This window comes from Suncus etruscus, chromosome 6 (assembly GCF_024139225.1).
Source record: "Suncus etruscus isolate mSunEtr1 chromosome 6, mSunEtr1.pri.cur, whole genome shotgun sequence".
Taxonomy (NCBI): domain Eukaryota; kingdom Metazoa; phylum Chordata; class Mammalia; order Eulipotyphla; family Soricidae; genus Suncus; species Suncus etruscus.
In genome coordinates, this window is record NC_064853.1 from 71236574 (window position 1) to 71253094 (window position 16521).

Genomic DNA, 16521 nt, shown 5'->3' on the forward strand with positions numbered 1-16521 from the left:
CAACTAGATTTCTATGGGTGTGCCTTCCTCAACTTTCAGATGGATTCCCCCCTCCCCCAAAAAAAAACCCTCTAAGATGGATTTTCTTGATTACTTCTGTGCTGAAATCTCTAAATGTATTCTGCCTTTTTGGGGTTCTCCTTCATCTAAGTCATAGCCAAATAAAGCTTTTTCACATAATGTTGCCACAACTAGCTGCAAAGGCATGAATGGCACAGTCTGGAACATTGCAGTGCCCAAGGATGCAGGCTTCTAGCTGCAAGAACCAAATTAGACATATCTCATGACTCATGGACCAGGCTGGGGAAAGGTTCAAATGGCTAGATTGCCTGCTTTGTAGGTAGCCCCTCTGGGTTTGATTCCTGACTATGCTTGGCCCTGGAATGCTGCAACAACAACAATTCATATGCTGGGGAATTGACTCAAAGAGCTGGTGTGCATATGCTAGCAGCCTGGGTTCAATCCGTATCAATGCGTAGTCCTCTGAGTACCTCCAGGAGTGATTCCCAAGCATCAAGTCAGCAACAGTCCTGAAGGCACTGCCAGGTATGATCCAAACAACAACAACAACAACAACTATGAATTTAAAAAAATTAAAAAAAATAAAAATTATGAAGCAGATACAAGTTGATGATGGCTCTACTCTGGGACCAGATTTTTTTCTCGCTATCCAAAGGAAAGTAGCACATTCCAAATGTGAAGCAGTGGCCAAGACACCATTTGGCAGAACATGAATTAAAGGCTTCCTAGAAATGGGGGAAGAGAAGTGACAAACCTAGCGGTTTCTGAAAAAAATGTTGAGAGAGGCCTCCTATGTAGCGACCAAGAAAAACACAGTTCAGCGAGGAGAGATACAAATCTAACCAATACAAATTTTTGGAACAATATCCATTCCATATATATATATATATATATATATATATTCCTATATATGTATATATATAAAACCTAACAGTTTATGTCTAATAACTTTCTAACACTTTCAATCATGAAAACAAATTTGTGAGAATTTGTCAACTGTATGAAATCTCTACTTCATAATAAGTTGAGGAAAGAAGACTTATTTATTCTGATTATTACATAGAACTCAGGCTGATTTTTCTTTTCAGAGGAGAGACATTGCCAGGTAAGTTGAAAACTTTTGAAATTTAAGTCGAGATTGGGGGAATAATTATTTAGATGAGGACTATTGTACATTTACCTGGGTTTCAAAGTTTATAGGAAGGGCCACCGGTTATCTCTTAAATGTGAGGTCAAAATGCTAGAAATGAATATAACTGGACCAGTTCTGACTTGTGTAGTTTCCTTCCACTAGGCAAGTAAATAGATTAAAAACTGTGGGGGAAGGAACATTTGAGGCCGTACCAGGAGGTTTTCAGCTCAGGATCACTTCTGGAAATGCTTGGAGACTGAACCAGGGTCTTCAGCATACAAGGCAATGATCTAAATAGCTGTTCTGTCTCCCTGGCTCTTTTTTTTGTTTGTTTGTTTTTTGGTTTTTGGTTTTTGGGTCACACCTGGCGGTGCTCAGGGGTTACTCCTGGCTGTCTGCTCAGAAATAGCTCCTGTCAGGCACGGGGGACCATATGGGACACCGGGATTCAAACCAACTACCTTTGGTCCTGGATCGGCTGCTTGCAAGGCAAACGCCGCTGTGCTATCTCTCTGGGACCTGTCTCCCTGGCTCTTAGGCAAATTGCTAGTTTAAATTCTCAAGGCCTTTGGTGTCCCCTTAAGCCTGAAAAGAAAAAAACATGCCCAGCATATTTGGAGTTGAGGTCTGCATTCCAGTGTGACCAAGAGCTTTTGTTTTCTGAAGTAGGAGACCTCAGTTTCCACATAAAATTGTGTATGTGTGTGTATGTGTGTGTGTGTGTGTGTGTGTGTGTGTGTGATATTTTGATAGAACTTGGATTGGCATAGCATAGCACATAGCTATTAACCCCTATACTCTTTTTTTGTTGTTTTTTGTTTTTTTTTTTTGGGGGGGGGGCCCACACCCGGACGCTCTCAGGGGTTACTTTTGGCTATGCGCTCAGAAATCGCCCCAGGCTTGGGGGACCATATGAGACTCCGGGAGATCGAACTGTGGTCCATCTAGGCTAGCGCGAGCAAGGCTGACCGACACCTTACCGCTTGTGTCACCATTCCAGCCACAAGCCCTATACTCTTTCCTGCTTTCTAAAACAAACTTTCTCATGCAAGGTATATCCCAGGAAGACTTTTGTTAAAAAATGTGTTGACGGGCCGGGCGGTGGCGCTGGAGGTAAGGTGCCTGCCTTGCCTGCGCTGGCCTAGGACGGACCGCGGTTCGATCCCCCGGCATCCCATATGGTCCCCCAAGCCAGGAGCGACTTCTGAGTGCATAGCCAGGAGTAACCCCTGAGCGTCACCGGGTGTGGCCCAAAAAACCAAAAAAAAAAAAAAAAAAAATGTGTTGAGTGTCTAGTTACTTTTAAGCTGAAGATAAGGAAAGATCAAAACAGGAATGGGAATCAAGAAAGGGTCAGCATCAGGGAGGAGGCACTACCATTTTCGTAAGAGGAAACCAATTGGGTGACAGTTTTTGCTTATGAACTTCCTCTCGTTGTCTCTCTAGCTAGAGATGAAAAGTGCAGATCCCCAGCCAATCCTGGCAGGAGTGACCATTTGTTCCTGTAAAACAAAGCAAGTGGAACAAAGAACCTGTTGTCCTGGTTACCCTTGCAGCAGAAAACTGGAGGAGAAGGAGCCGGACAGGCTGAGGCTTGGCCTGGTTGCTGACCTTTGAGCAGAGCAGCTACGAGGTTTCACAGAAAGACAGACAGTTCTTGGATTTGCAGTTCCCAGTCTAAATAGTGTTAGGCTCTAATAATCTTCCTTCACAGTTGAGCTAACTCACAACTGCATTCCAACTCAGCAGATCTCTCTGATAGAGGCAACTACTAAGACAACAAAGACCCAAGTCTAGAAAGAGTAAATAATAGATTTCATGTGGCCACTGGTAGGATTGAGCATGATTTCTCACAGGCTTATAGGAAATTAAATCAGAATTTTTTTTCTTAGTTTTTCGTCCATAACCCGGCAACGCTCAAAGGTTACTTCTGATCTGCACTCAGAAGTCACTCTTGGCAGGCTAGGGGGATCAAATTGGATGCAAGGGATTGAACCCAGGTGTGTCCCAAGTGGTCTGCATGCAAAACAAACACTCTATCACTGTGCTACTACCCCAGACCTAGATTATTTCTTTTATCTAAGTACAAAACAAAGTCAAGCCAAAGCTTCAGCAAGAGAGTTTTATTATTTCCCACTCCACCCCTCTCCCACACCTCCAGGTTATTAGCTCTACAATTAAAAAATATATTTAAATAATATAATATCCATATATTTACATTTCTCTTAAAATGTTTTACATTCTTGGGGGCTGGAATAATAGCACAGTGTTAGGTCATTTGCCTTGCACGTGGCTGACCTGAGACCGACCCAAATTCGATCCGTGGCATCCCATATGGTCTCTGAGCCTGCCAGGATTTCTGAGCTCAGAGCCAGAAGTTATCCTTGAGTGCTGCTGAGTATGACCCAAAACACAAACAACAATAAAATGTTTTACATTTCTTGATAGCACAGCAGCGTTTGCCTTGCAAGCAGCCAATCCAGGACCAAAGGTGGTTGGTTGAATCCCGTCCCATATGGTCCCCCCTGCCTGCCAGGGGCTATTTCTAAGCAGACAGCCAGGAGTAACCTCTGAGCACCGCTGAGTGTGGCCCAAAAACCAAAAAAAAAAAAGTTTTACATTTCTTTTCAACTCCTTCCTCCAAATAATTTTCACAACTTATGTTTCATACACTGAATATCACTCCCTAGAGATAGTCAAGACTAAAATGAAACCCTTTGATTTTAGTCTTGTGAAATCAAGACTTATATCTGTAATAAGAAAATCTGATACTCTATCAAAAGCTATTCCTGGATCTCAAGGTAAGAAAACCTATTCTGTTGATCTATTCCCAAGTACCAAAGAGACAATATACTTAAATGACAGTGTGAAGTTCCTTTTAATTGTTATTGCCCATATGGTTTCGGAAATTATCAACACACTCAGCCAAATGGTTATAAGGAAAATGTAGCCAATACTGAGAATAGTTCTACTTGTAGAAGAGGTGTCAATGCTTCTTACACACTGTTGATGGATGTACAAGACAGATACAGTGACTGGAGAAGTGCTAGGCTCGATTTTATATAAAATTACTATTATCCAAAATTCCACCAATTCTGACTGTATACACACACTGACCAAAACAATATAAGTGTAAGAATGCTCACAGTGGTTTTACTCAAAATACTTCTGATTGGAAGCAACTCAAACATCCTTCAACAGTAAAATGGACAAATTAAAGTTCAAAATCCAAGTTTTGCAACAGAAGTGAGGAACGTAATAAATCTTGGGCTTTGGGGTAGAGAGTATTTAGAAGGAGAGTTGTGGAAGTGTTGAGGATATTATGTATTGCTCTGAGTGCTAGTATATGGTTTAAAATGCCATACTTTGGTGAAAATTTAGCATAAAGAATTGAAGTGTTGGGAGTCCTTACTCAAGAGATTTAATGGATCATTGGAGAGCCCTTTCCAGACTGAGGACACTAATCTTTTTTTCTGATATTGTATTTTATCCTTTAGGCAAGTAAAGAACAGTGCTGCTCAAAAATCCCTAACATCCCACACGTTCCCTGAGCCCACCAGAACTAATTCCTGAGTGAAGAGCCAGGAGAAAGCCCCGATCATCACTGGGTATGGCCTAAAAAACAAAGGCTGGAGGGGCCGAGTCACATGACAAAGGGATGAGAGTGTAAGAGAAGAGATAAGCCCTCTTTTAAGGTGGGGATTCTTTGAAATCACACAGGCTACAACAATGGTTCTTTTCGGTTTTGTGTTATTTTGATGAGGTACTTCCTAGCAGTGCTTTGGAGTCTATTGCCCAAAACCAGAGATATATGACTGAGTGGTACAAGGTTTGTTGCTTGGGAACCACCAGGGTTATTTGGACACCCTGGTAGAGCTCAAGGAGGTGTCACACATAGAACTTGGAGCCTTCATATGCAAGCTACAGGCTCAACTCCCCTCCATCCCTATATATGTATATTCTGCTTTGGGATCCACACCTGACAGTGCTCAGGACTTACTCCTGGTGGGCCTGGGGAGGGGGACCATATGTGTTACCAGGGATATAAACCAGATGCAAGGAAAGTGCCCTACGTGATGTACTATATCTCTGGCTCTATGCGTAATAACTCTGTGAGCTATGTCCCTGGCCCTGATGGGTTTGATTATATTTTACTATCTGCCTATCTATCTATTTATCTATCTATCATCTACGTATCTATCTCTTTTTCTACTGGGGGGCACTACTTTGGAGTCACTTCTGGTTTGGTGCTTGGGGATTGTTCCTTGAAGTTTTGGGGGGAGAACACCAATGCTGGGGCTCAAACCTGGGCCTCCTGCATATTCTTATCCCATTGGACTATCTCTATAGCTTCTGATTTTTATTTATTTATTTTTTGGTTTTTGGGTCAGAACCGGCAGCACTCAGGGTTACTCCTGGCTCTACGCTCAGAAGTCACTCCTGGCAGGCTCGGGGGACCATATAGGGTGCTAGGATTCAAACCACGGTCCTTCTGCATGCAAGGCAAATGCCCTACCTCCATGCTAACCCTCCAACCCCTAATTTTTATTTATTTCATTATTTATTTATTTTTATAATATCTTTATTTAAGCACCATGATTACAAACATGTTTGTAGTTGGGTTTCGTTTGTAGAAAAGAACACCACCCTTCACCAGTGCAACCTTCTTGATTTTCATTTTAAATCCACTGATGGGTTTTGAATGGAGTATTGATATAAGTTAGATTTATATTACAATTTTCTATGTTGCAGAGACGGTAAACCAGATGGACCAAGTGGAATTAGATGCCTTTAGTAACATATTGCAAATCATTGTCTAAAAGGAAATAATGAAGAGGGAGGGAGGAAAGGAGGAGAGGAGGAGAGGAGGAAGAAGAGCAAGGATGAAGAGAAGTAAAAGAGAGAGATCTAGGGGGCCGGAGTGGTGGCGCTAGACAGTAAGGTATCTGCATTTCCAGCGCTAGCCTAGGACGGACCACGGTTCGATCCCCCAGCGCCCCATATGGTCCTCCACACCAGGAGCAACTTCTGAGTGCATAGCCAGGAGTAACCCCTGAGCGTCACCAGGTGTGGCCCAAAAACAAGAGAGAGAGAGAGAGAGAGAGAGAGAGAGAGAGAGAGAGAGAGAGAGAGAGAGAGAGAGAGAGAGAAAGAGACACAGACAGACAGACAGACAGACAGACAGACAGACATATCTGCCATTGAGGCAGGCAGTGTGGAGACCAGGAGGGAAACTTGGATATTGGAGGCTAGAAATGTGTACTGGCAAAGGGACAGGGGTTGGGCACTGTATGACTGAAACTCAACTCATTCATGAACAACTTTGTAACTATATATCACCTGGTGATTTAACTAAAAAAATTATTTAGGGGCCTGGTAGGGCATTTGCCTTCATGCAGCTGAACCGGAATGGGTCCAGATTCGATTCTCAGTATCCCATATAGTCCCTCGAGCTTGCCAGGAACAATTTCTGAGTGCAGAGCCAGGAGGAACTTCTGAGCATCGCAGGATGTGGCCCCAAAACTAAACAAAAGTGGAAGTGATAGGGGGTCTAGCTGTTTCAGTGTTGCTGATAAGAAATGGATCTCCTGGAAGGTACAGTGGTCAGGATTTGGAGATGGACTGGCGGGTAGATTTGAGAAAAAGCGACATCAGAGATAACTGGGAGGCACAACCATCTAGAAGCAAAGTTACAGGGATGGGAGACATATAGAATGGGGCAGATTTTGGTTTTTGTTCCCTTTTTTTTTTTTTGGCCACACCCACTGACGCTCAGGGGTTACTGCTGACTATGTGCTCAGAAATCGCTCCTGGCTTGGGGGAACCATTTGGGATGCCAGGGGATCGAACTGCAGTCTGTGCTAGGCTAGCACTTGCAAGGCAGATGCCTTACCTCTAGTGCCACCACTCCAGCTCCGGATGGGGCAGATTTTGAAGGGAAAGCAGGATTCAGTCGGCTCTAAGTATGAGATACCGAAGATCACACTGAGTGGGCAGCAAGCTGTTGACAGCACCAGCCTGGAGCTATGAGTTGGAAACTACCCATAAACAGATGGCATCAAAGTCAAGAGGTCAGACATTAGTGTAGAGAGCTCTTTGGAAAATAGCATGTTGTATTTGCCTCTTACTAACATCATGCTTAAGTTATCAGCTCATTTAATCTTCCTAACAACTCAGTGAGATAAAGCTCTATTAATTATTCTCATTTACTAGTGTGTACCTTGAGGCACAGGGGATTTAAGTATTTGATGTAAAATAAGTGGGAAAGAGAAGGGAAGGTGTGAAGAGAAGAGGCTCACAAGTGTTCTGGGATGTTCCAGGTGTTCCAGGATGAGGGGGCTAAGGAAACGAGAGGAAACACCTTGGAGTTGGTTATAAGCAGTCATAGGTGAACTGAAAAGAAGCCAGGGAGCATGGCTATGCTAAGCAGTAGCTCAAAAAAGTGAATGCATGAATCGCGTCTGCCAGACTAAAAGGTCAGGTAGGTCGAGAAGTGACCACTGCAGGGAAAAAAGATGGCATTTTATACTTTCACTTAGCCTAGTTTTGAAATCAGCCTTTTCCCATTTCGAATGCAGAGAACAAAATCTAGCAATTTTCTTTATAGCTGAGATTTAACCACTCACTTTAACTCAAACGTGTCCCTTGCTGTGTTCATCTCTTCTTCCAGATGACAATAGTTCCCGGACCTATTATGGAGTGTGCCACTTGATGTGGGAAATAACTTGCTTACTTCACATTTTCTGATCATTTGCTTTCAATTGGATGGTCTCCCTTCTTACCCCTGGGGACTTAGCACTTTAAATGGAAAAGGCGAATTGCAGTACCTATGTTTGGTACAGCACAATTCACATAGCCAAAATACAAAAATAATGCAAGCATCCAAGGATGGGTGACTGGATAAAGACAGTCTGGTGAAGGGTGTGAGTGTGGTGTTAGAACATCGCATGCCTGAAACCCTGTCATTAACAGCATTGTAAACCATGGTGTCTTAAACAAATTAAATTTGCCTTATTATCCAACATAGGACAGGAACCACACCTCATGAAGCTTAGGGCCCCACCAGGGGTCATATCTGGCAGTGCCTGGCGAGTCCCGAGGATTGAATTTGAACTTCTTATGCTAAGCCTGAATCTCATTCTATATATTTTAAAGCTTTTAAAACATTGTTTTCAGAAGGGGTCTATGACACAAGAATAGGGTTCATGATATAAGATCTCATACTCATTTTAATATTAACCAAAAGTTGTCACAAATGTAGGTAAGGAATAGAATTCTCATCCACATAGAAACTTGTCATTTGGCTCAAAATTCAATAAACTAAGAAACAAGAGACATTTTGTGGAGGCCAGGACTGGAATTGGTCAGGCCATGCTCAAGCTCTCCTTCACTAAGAACAATTACCACCTAGGAAAATTATTGCAATGCATCTATAAAGCCACTAGAAGGTGCCCTGTCATGGTGGGATTGAGGTAATGGCTTCCTCTCTCTAAGTGCATCAACTCTACTTGTTGTATCTATTCATTCCCCCTTTCTTCTCTCCCTTTAGCTCCCTGCTGCTTCTTGTAGGCAAAACTCTGTTCTATTCCGCACCATTTCTAAATAAATGCAGAGTTATTTTAATCCAAATCTCTCCATTCTAGGGCCCTCCTGACCTCGCCACTGACACATGCAAGAATTAAAAGCAAAGCTGTCACCCAAAACATTCAATAAAAAATTACTGGCACAGAGCCTCTATCTCACTGGTCTGGATTTTTCTCATGGTGGGTATAAGCTCCACCATTTTCAGAATAGGCAATAAATAGTTAACATGTGGCAAACACCATACTATGCAGTGAGAAAGAACCAATGTAGACTTTTTTCTTTTTGGTTCTATTTTTTTTTGGGGGGGGGGGGTTACACCCAGCAGTGCTCAGGGACTACTCCTGGCTCTATGCTCAGAAATCCTCCCTGGCAGGCTCGGAGGAACATATGGGATGCCAGGATTCGAACCCACCGATCTTCTGCATGAAAGGCAAACGCTTTACCTCCATGCTATCTCTCCAGCCCCTCTTTTTGGTTCTTACCATTAAAAAAGCAAGTAAACATAAAAATGCACCTGAAATTTCTTTCTTTCTTTCTTTCTTTTTTTTTGGTTTTTGGGCCACACCCGGTGGTGCTCAGGGGTTACTCCTGGCTGTCTGCTCAGAAATAGCTTAGCTCCTGGCAGGCATGGGGGACCATATGGGACACTGGGATTTGAACCAACCACCTTGGTCCTGGATCGGCTGCTTTCAAGGCAAACACCGCTGTGCTACCTCTCCGGGCCCCTGAAATTTCTTAAATGCAATATTATTCACAATAGAGATAAGAGTTAGAAATACACATACACATACATGGGGCCAGAGAGCTAGGGCAGTGGTAGGGCATTTGCCTTGCATGCAGCAGACCCAGGATGAATGGTAGTCCCATTCCCAGCATCCCATATGGTCCCCTGAGCCTGCCAGGAGTGATTTCTGAACACAGAGCAGGAGTGACCCCTGAGCGCTGCTGGGTGTACCCCCCCCAAAAAAAAAACCCCTAAAACTCTAACAAAACACACACACACACACACAGAAGCATATTTCTGCTTTTTGTAAAAAAAAAAAAACACGGATAGACCCAAGTAAAACAAGTTGGGAGGAAAAAAGACAAATGCTACAATAACTTCATTTATGTGAGAATAAAGAAACAAAACAAATGAGTGTACAAATTAAACCCAAACCAGACTTTTTTATTCTTCTAAGCTAAGAAATTATAAAAAAAAAAAAAAAAAAAAAAGGAGGAGGGAAGCAGGATTGCAAAATGGGTGAAATGGGCCAAATTAAATGGTTATAGAAGAAACCTGATTTTTGGTGAAAAGCCTAAAGTGTGGGGCGGGAAGGTGGCGCTAAGAGGGTAAGGTGTCTGCCTTGCAAGCGCTAGCATAGGACGGACCCGGGTGTCCCATTTGGTCCCCCCAAGCCAGGGGCGATTTCTGAGGCAGAGCCCCCAGGAGTAATCCCTGAGCGTCAAACGGGTGTGGCCCAAAAACCAAAAAAAAAAAAGCCTAAAGTGTGATTGACATAAGGATACTGCTTTTACATGTCTGTACATCTGAATGGATATAATGTTCCAAATATAACGTTTTAAACCTGTGTAATGTTACAAACTAAATTACTCCAAACAAACCCAACAGGTACATTAATTTTTAAAAAGTTCTTATGGAATGCTACAAGACATTAATTTAAAAAAAATGAAAAGAGATGACAGTGAATAGATAACTGCCCAGATTTCCACCTAAAATAGGCTGTAGTTAAGAGATCAAGATCTTATGGGGCCCGGAGAGATAGCACAGCGGTGTTTGCCTTGCAAGCAGCCGATCCAGGACCAAAGGTGGTTGGTTTGAATCCTGGTGTCCCATATGGTCCCCCGTGCCTGCCAGGAGCTATTTCTGAGCAGACAGCCAGGAGTAACTCCTGAGCAACGCCGGGTGTGGCCCAAAAACAAACAAACAAAAAACGATCGTATGGCCTTTAACCAAAGATACTCTTCCTGCAGCTGCTAAGATCCTAGTAGATTATAGTGCAGGTAGGGATATTCACAGCAACCATAAGCATATAGTCTGCATTACCTGATGGTCCATTCCAAGTCACACTTCACAGATGTAGGTAACAAGAAGGTCTTTAATTAAGTGGTCTACTTTATGTATCTGTTATCAATGATTTTATTTTTATTCAACAGAGATTTAATAAGTTGGTGAAGTTGGTGGCCTGGGTTTGATCTCCAACAACTCATAGTTCTCTGAGCACCACCAAGAAAGACTCCTTCATCACTGAGCTGAGGGTAACCCCTGAGCACACACTAAATATGACTCCCAAACCAAAATAATATAATAATAATGATCAATAATAATAATAAATAATAATAGATAATACATAATAATAATAGGGGCTGGAGATATAGCACAGTGGTAGGGCATTTGCCTTGCATACAGCCAACCCAGGATGGAGGGTGGTTTGAATCCTGGCATCCCATGTGGTCCCCCAAGTCAGGAGTGATTTCTGAGTCCAGAGCCAGGAGTAACCCCGAGCGCTGCCAAGTGTGACCCAAAAACAAAAACAAAAACAAAAAAACAATAGCAGCAATAACAATGATGATAATTATAATGCATTGGATGAAATCCCTGACTAAATATATAATTTGAAATTAAACTTGATTTGAGGCAGAAAGTTTTATATAAGAACAATTGATTGAACATGTGTTCATTGATGGGGAAGAATTAACCAATCCAAGCTGTTTGCAAAGATTGGGTGCTAGCTACTGCACGTAATTCGGTCCAGCCCTGTCATTTGGTATAGAAGAGACAGGAATGGAAAGCACACAGAATGCAAGTACTATTGTGGTGCAGCTGGCTGAAAGTCGCTCCCTCCAACTCTTCACGACTCCCCTAAGGGTCAGCTAGGAAACAAGTTGAGCTGGTTTGAGACACACCTGGACAGTCAAAGCCACACTCCCTGCTCGCCTTCACAAGACAGCTCTGGACAGGACTTGCAGGCTCCATAAACTTCCCCTCACACTGCACATTTTTAGAGGAAGAGAGGAAGCTGGTAACAAATCGGGCTTCCAACCACTCAATGTTCACCGGGTTTTCTAGTTATTCTATTACTTAGTCTTTACTAGCTATTAAGCTCAGCCTCAGGAGCCAAAAGAGGTTTTTACTTGTCTCCCCCCTGACCTGGGCACCCCATTCTCCACAGCAAAAACTATATCTAGCCACCTACTCACAACATGTGCGGAGTGTGCCCTGGGTTTACCAACATATCCAATGTCCAAGATACTGGTTCCCAATCAAGCTATATATGGTAAGGGCTGTATTATTTTGTTCTGACCTGAGAATGCAAAATGAGTCCATCCTCTTTAGTTCTCCCATTTAAACCTTCTGGAGACTGGGACGGGCTACACTGAATTCTACTTTGCACACGGAGGATCCTGCTGTGTTACTGTTTCCGTCATTGGGAGGAGGTAGATATGGCAGATACAAGTCTAGGTTTCCAGGGTTCTGGTGCCAAGGAGGAATTAAGAGGGTGTAAAGTTCAAGAGCCTTTAAAGTGAATCAAATAAACAAGCAGACAACTCATTCCTGAAGCCACTCCCACCTCCATTAGAGCTGGATCAGGAGAAGCCACCTCCTTCCCCGTTCCCAAACTTGCGGAGCAACCCACAGGGCTAGCCCACAGCCCAGAAGACCTCCAGGCTCCCACCTCGCATCCAGCGTCTTGGCCCCCCAGTTACCTGTGTGCTTCTGTGGATTCCAGGCCATTTTCCAGACTGGCATCTGGCTGTACCATCTCTGTTTCAGTTCTCGATCTCCCCAGGCGATTGTGTCAATGAGCTATGCAAAGACAAAAATAATGTGACGTCAGGTGGTGGAAGAGGCGTGACCAATGACTGGCAGCTTCACCCACTTCTATAGGAGCAGGAAAATGACTACCCTATTTTTTCTTTTTCGTTTTTTCTTTTTTTTTCAAATCCTAGCTCTGTGAATTTCCTCTACCCAAAAGGGAGTGGGGGAAGGAGGGAACAGCTTCTTTAAAAAGAGGAAGAACTTAGGCTTCAGTATTGCCCTCAAGAAAAAGAATCTGAACACAGTTTGATTTTCAGCATAAGTAAGAAAAAAAAAAAAAAAAAAAGGAATAAACAAATCTCGTAGAGAAGTTTGCTTCATTATTTATTCTGCAAAATGCAAATGCAAAAGGAAGTCCCTGGATCTCACTGTCTACAATTGGTCCGGGGAAAGAGAGAAAGGAATCTTAAAAGACATTCATTTTACAAATCAACTGACAAAGATAATCTATGTATTTTTGATCCTATCCTTGGTATGTTTTGTAAATGGGAGACGGTTCATGAGAAAAGAAGACTAAGGTCAGCATGGGACTGTTATCGGGTGAGTGAGTTACAGGAAATCAAGAGGGAAAGTCACTTTTTCCAGCAAGTGGGCTTGCGTGGTCTTATTACCCAAAACCTGGGATAAATCAACATCTACAAGACCTCATAGGCTGCTCTAAGTTCTTCATTTGACTTATTCTGGTAGCTCATACTGTACTGGAAGTGTTGACCATCTACTCTCAAAGAGTATCATGGTTATTCCATTAAAAAATAGTGGCCACCCCCAAAAGCTGGGGGTAGAGCCACTGCCAGGAATGCTCAGTCCAAAGGGTGGGCCTGTATTGTACTTGGTGTTGTAATACTTTGGGTGCCGTAGGCAATACCTAATGATGCTGTGAGTGGGGTGGAGGAAGGCCAAGGACTGAGTTCAGAGCCTCACACTTGCTATACCTAACCACATGAGCCATCTCCCCAGCCCATTATAATATTGTTTTCTTATAGAAATGCAATTTGTGTCAATAATAGACCTATAATAAAAAAATAAATATAAAATGCATTTCTTTTAATGTCTAATATAGAATATGTCAGCAGAGATAATTCACAAGTTCTTTGGTGTCTTCCATAATTTTTAGGGTGTAAAAAGTCCTTAGAACAAGTTTGAGAACAACAGTTCCGAGTAAAGACAACTCTTCTCTCAAATATAAGTTTGAGCCTGCCCAGATACAGAGAGGCTTCACTCAAACTTTTAGGTTTGCACTCATCTATCACTCAGTAAGTTCTGTGATGGGCACTCATTCCATTTCAGGCACTACGAGGAGAAAGTAAGGTTGACGAAAGCTCAGTCTTGTGGTTGTGATACTCTGGTGAAATACAAAGACATGACACAGAATTGTGTATTTTGAAGTTCCAAAATGAAAATAGAAAAGGATATGTCCCAGAGAGAAGCTAGGAGGCCTCTGGAGGCAAGAGAAGGATACTGAGGACAGGTCCTCATGGAAGTAAAGAGGCCATCAATGGCAAGGAAATCATGCAAAGTAAGGGAAGAATCCCCAGGACTGGGAAAGGCATGAAAGCGGGGCAGGCCCATTCTGCTTTGTAGATCACAGTATTCATAGATCTGTATTTTCTATACTAAGAGGACTTTAAACCATGAGAAATGACATTTTATGTTTTAAATTTCTTTTTTTTGTTTGTTTGTTTGTTTTTTGGTTTTGGTTTTTGGGTCACACCCAGCAACGCTCAGGTTTATTCCTGGCTCTACGCTCAGAAATCGCTCCTGGCAAACTTGGGGGACCATATGGGATAATGGGATTCGAACCACTGCCCTTCTGCATGCAAGGCAAATGCCCTACCTCCATGCTATCTGCCCGGCCCCCATAAGGGAGAGTGGATTTTTTTTTTAGGTCTTCTGTTGGTTTGTTTGTTTAGGGGTCACACCAGGAGGCGCTCAGGGGTCTGGGGGACCATAGGGGACGTTGGGATTCGAACCATGGTCTGTCTAGGTCCACCGCAGACAGGACAGGTGCTTTACCCTTTAGACCATTTCCATTCAGTTTATGTTTTAAATTCTTTTGGGTTTTGTTTCTTTTGTTTTTGGGTCACACCCGGCAGTGCTCAGAGGACAATACTGGCTCTGTGCTCAGACATCACTCCTGCCTGGCTTGGGGGACCATATGGTGTGCCGGGATTCGAACCACCATCTGTCCTGGGTCAGCTGCGTGCAAGACAAACGCCCTACTTCTGCTAACTCTCTGGTCTCAGTTATGTTTTAAATTCTAAAAAACGAAGCAAAAGAAAACAAACAAACAAACAAAAATCCCACATACCTAGCTAGAAATGGTTTGTAAGGACAAAAGGGGAACTCCCAAGACCATTTAGAAAGTACCAAAAATGCTTCTGGTAGAAGATGAAGGTAGTATGGATCAAGGTGGTAACAGTAGAATTATAAGAGGAGAAATCCAGGAGATATTTGACAAGAAAATGACAGATGTGAGAGTGAATGTGAAGGTAGAGAAAAGAGAAGTGGCTTTAGGCTAAAACAATTAGATGGCAGAATACTTGATTGAGATGAGGGTTGGGGGAGAGAATAAGGAAGGATCAGTATCAAGAAAAAAATTAAGTGGGTCACTGGCTAGTTTAAGTTTTAACTGAGTTGCTTACAAGCAGTTAAAGAAATTTGGTGGGTGGTTTTTTGATATTTTAGGTGGAGTTATGCACACATATGGAAATATCTGGTCTACACGTTGATATTGCAAACATCTTTGAGAGGGAGAGATTATTTTCGAGGAGAGTAGAGATGAAGATAATTTTTATAATTAGAATCAAGATTGAAGAGATGGGTCGTGTCTTCCATGTCTTATACTGTTTTGTGTGGTCTGTTGTGGACAACTAGAAGGAGCTTCTAGGAGCATAAGGACCTCAGGAGAGAAATGATCAAGAAATCTTGTTTGGCAGATGTCCCAGTGGAAAAGTAAAAAGTTTGATATGCCAAAAACTGGAGAATGTGGGAAAACAGAAACTTTGCATAAGGAAAATCATTTTTAGAGTCATTTTACAGAGCAATTTGCCACCATTTTCTCTACTTTTAAGATATACAAGTTCGGGCCGGAGAGATAGCATGGAGGTAAGGCGTTTGCCTCTCATGCAGGAGGTCATCGGTTCGAATCCCGGCGTCCCATATATGGTCCTCCCGTGCCTGCCAGGAGCAACTTCTGAGCCTGGAGCCAGGAATAACCCCTGAGCACTGCCGGGTGTGACCCAAAAACCACAAAAAAAAAAAAAAAAAAAGATATACAAGTTCAAGTCACTGTGGTTTGATATGAATTTAGCACAACTTATGCACCGTTCAAATGAAAGGGAAGTTTTGGACACTCTCATATCAACCACAGGGTTTCTTTTCACTTTTAGTCTTTAGAGGCATTGCAAGAGATAACCCAGGTTAGATAAGTATCAAAAAGATAGCTAGATTAAATGTTATTTTTGTGACAGAATTGTTTTGATCTGCTCAAGGAAGTTTCAGAACTTCTCTCTCTCTCTCTCTTTTTTTTTTTTTTTGCCACACCCAGTGGTTCTCAGAGGTTACTCATAGCTCTGTGCTCAGAAATTACTCCTGGCAGGTTTGGGGGACCATATGGGATGCCAGGAATCAAATCCGTGTTTGTCTTGGGTCTGCTCTGGCCTCAGAACTTGTCTCATTTCTTTTTTATTTTAACCTATTTAATTTGGGTAGGGTCTCCCAGTCAATGTTCATGAGGCCCCTGGGCCACCCCAGTGATACAGTACCAACTGGGCTGAATAGATCAATACTCAGGTCTCAATGCAATGTTGCTCAGGTTCAATGGAACACCAGGGCAACTTCCAGTAGTGTTTGGGGTGCCGGGAGGTGCCGAGGGTTGAGGTCTTATGCAAGAAAGCATGTACCTGAAAGCTATTTCCTGGCACCTAAATAACTCCACTGTAAAATCACCCCATGTGCTGTATCT

The 16521-nt window shown here is 42.7% G+C and overlaps 1 protein-coding gene across 1 annotated transcript in view; it reads right to left on the reverse strand.

Annotated features, from left to right (window-relative positions):
* RIN2 (Ras and Rab interactor 2) overlaps window positions 1–16521 on the reverse strand; it is a 116549-nt gene that overhangs the window by 56333 nt on the left and 43695 nt on the right. Inside the window, exon 3 of the mRNA XM_049774329.1 lies at window positions 12446–12545. Coding sequence (XP_049630286.1) covers window positions 12446–12501 — 56 coding nt within the window. The 5' untranslated portion in view covers window positions 12502–12545. The remainder of the gene's footprint in view (window positions 1–12445; window positions 12546–16521) is intronic.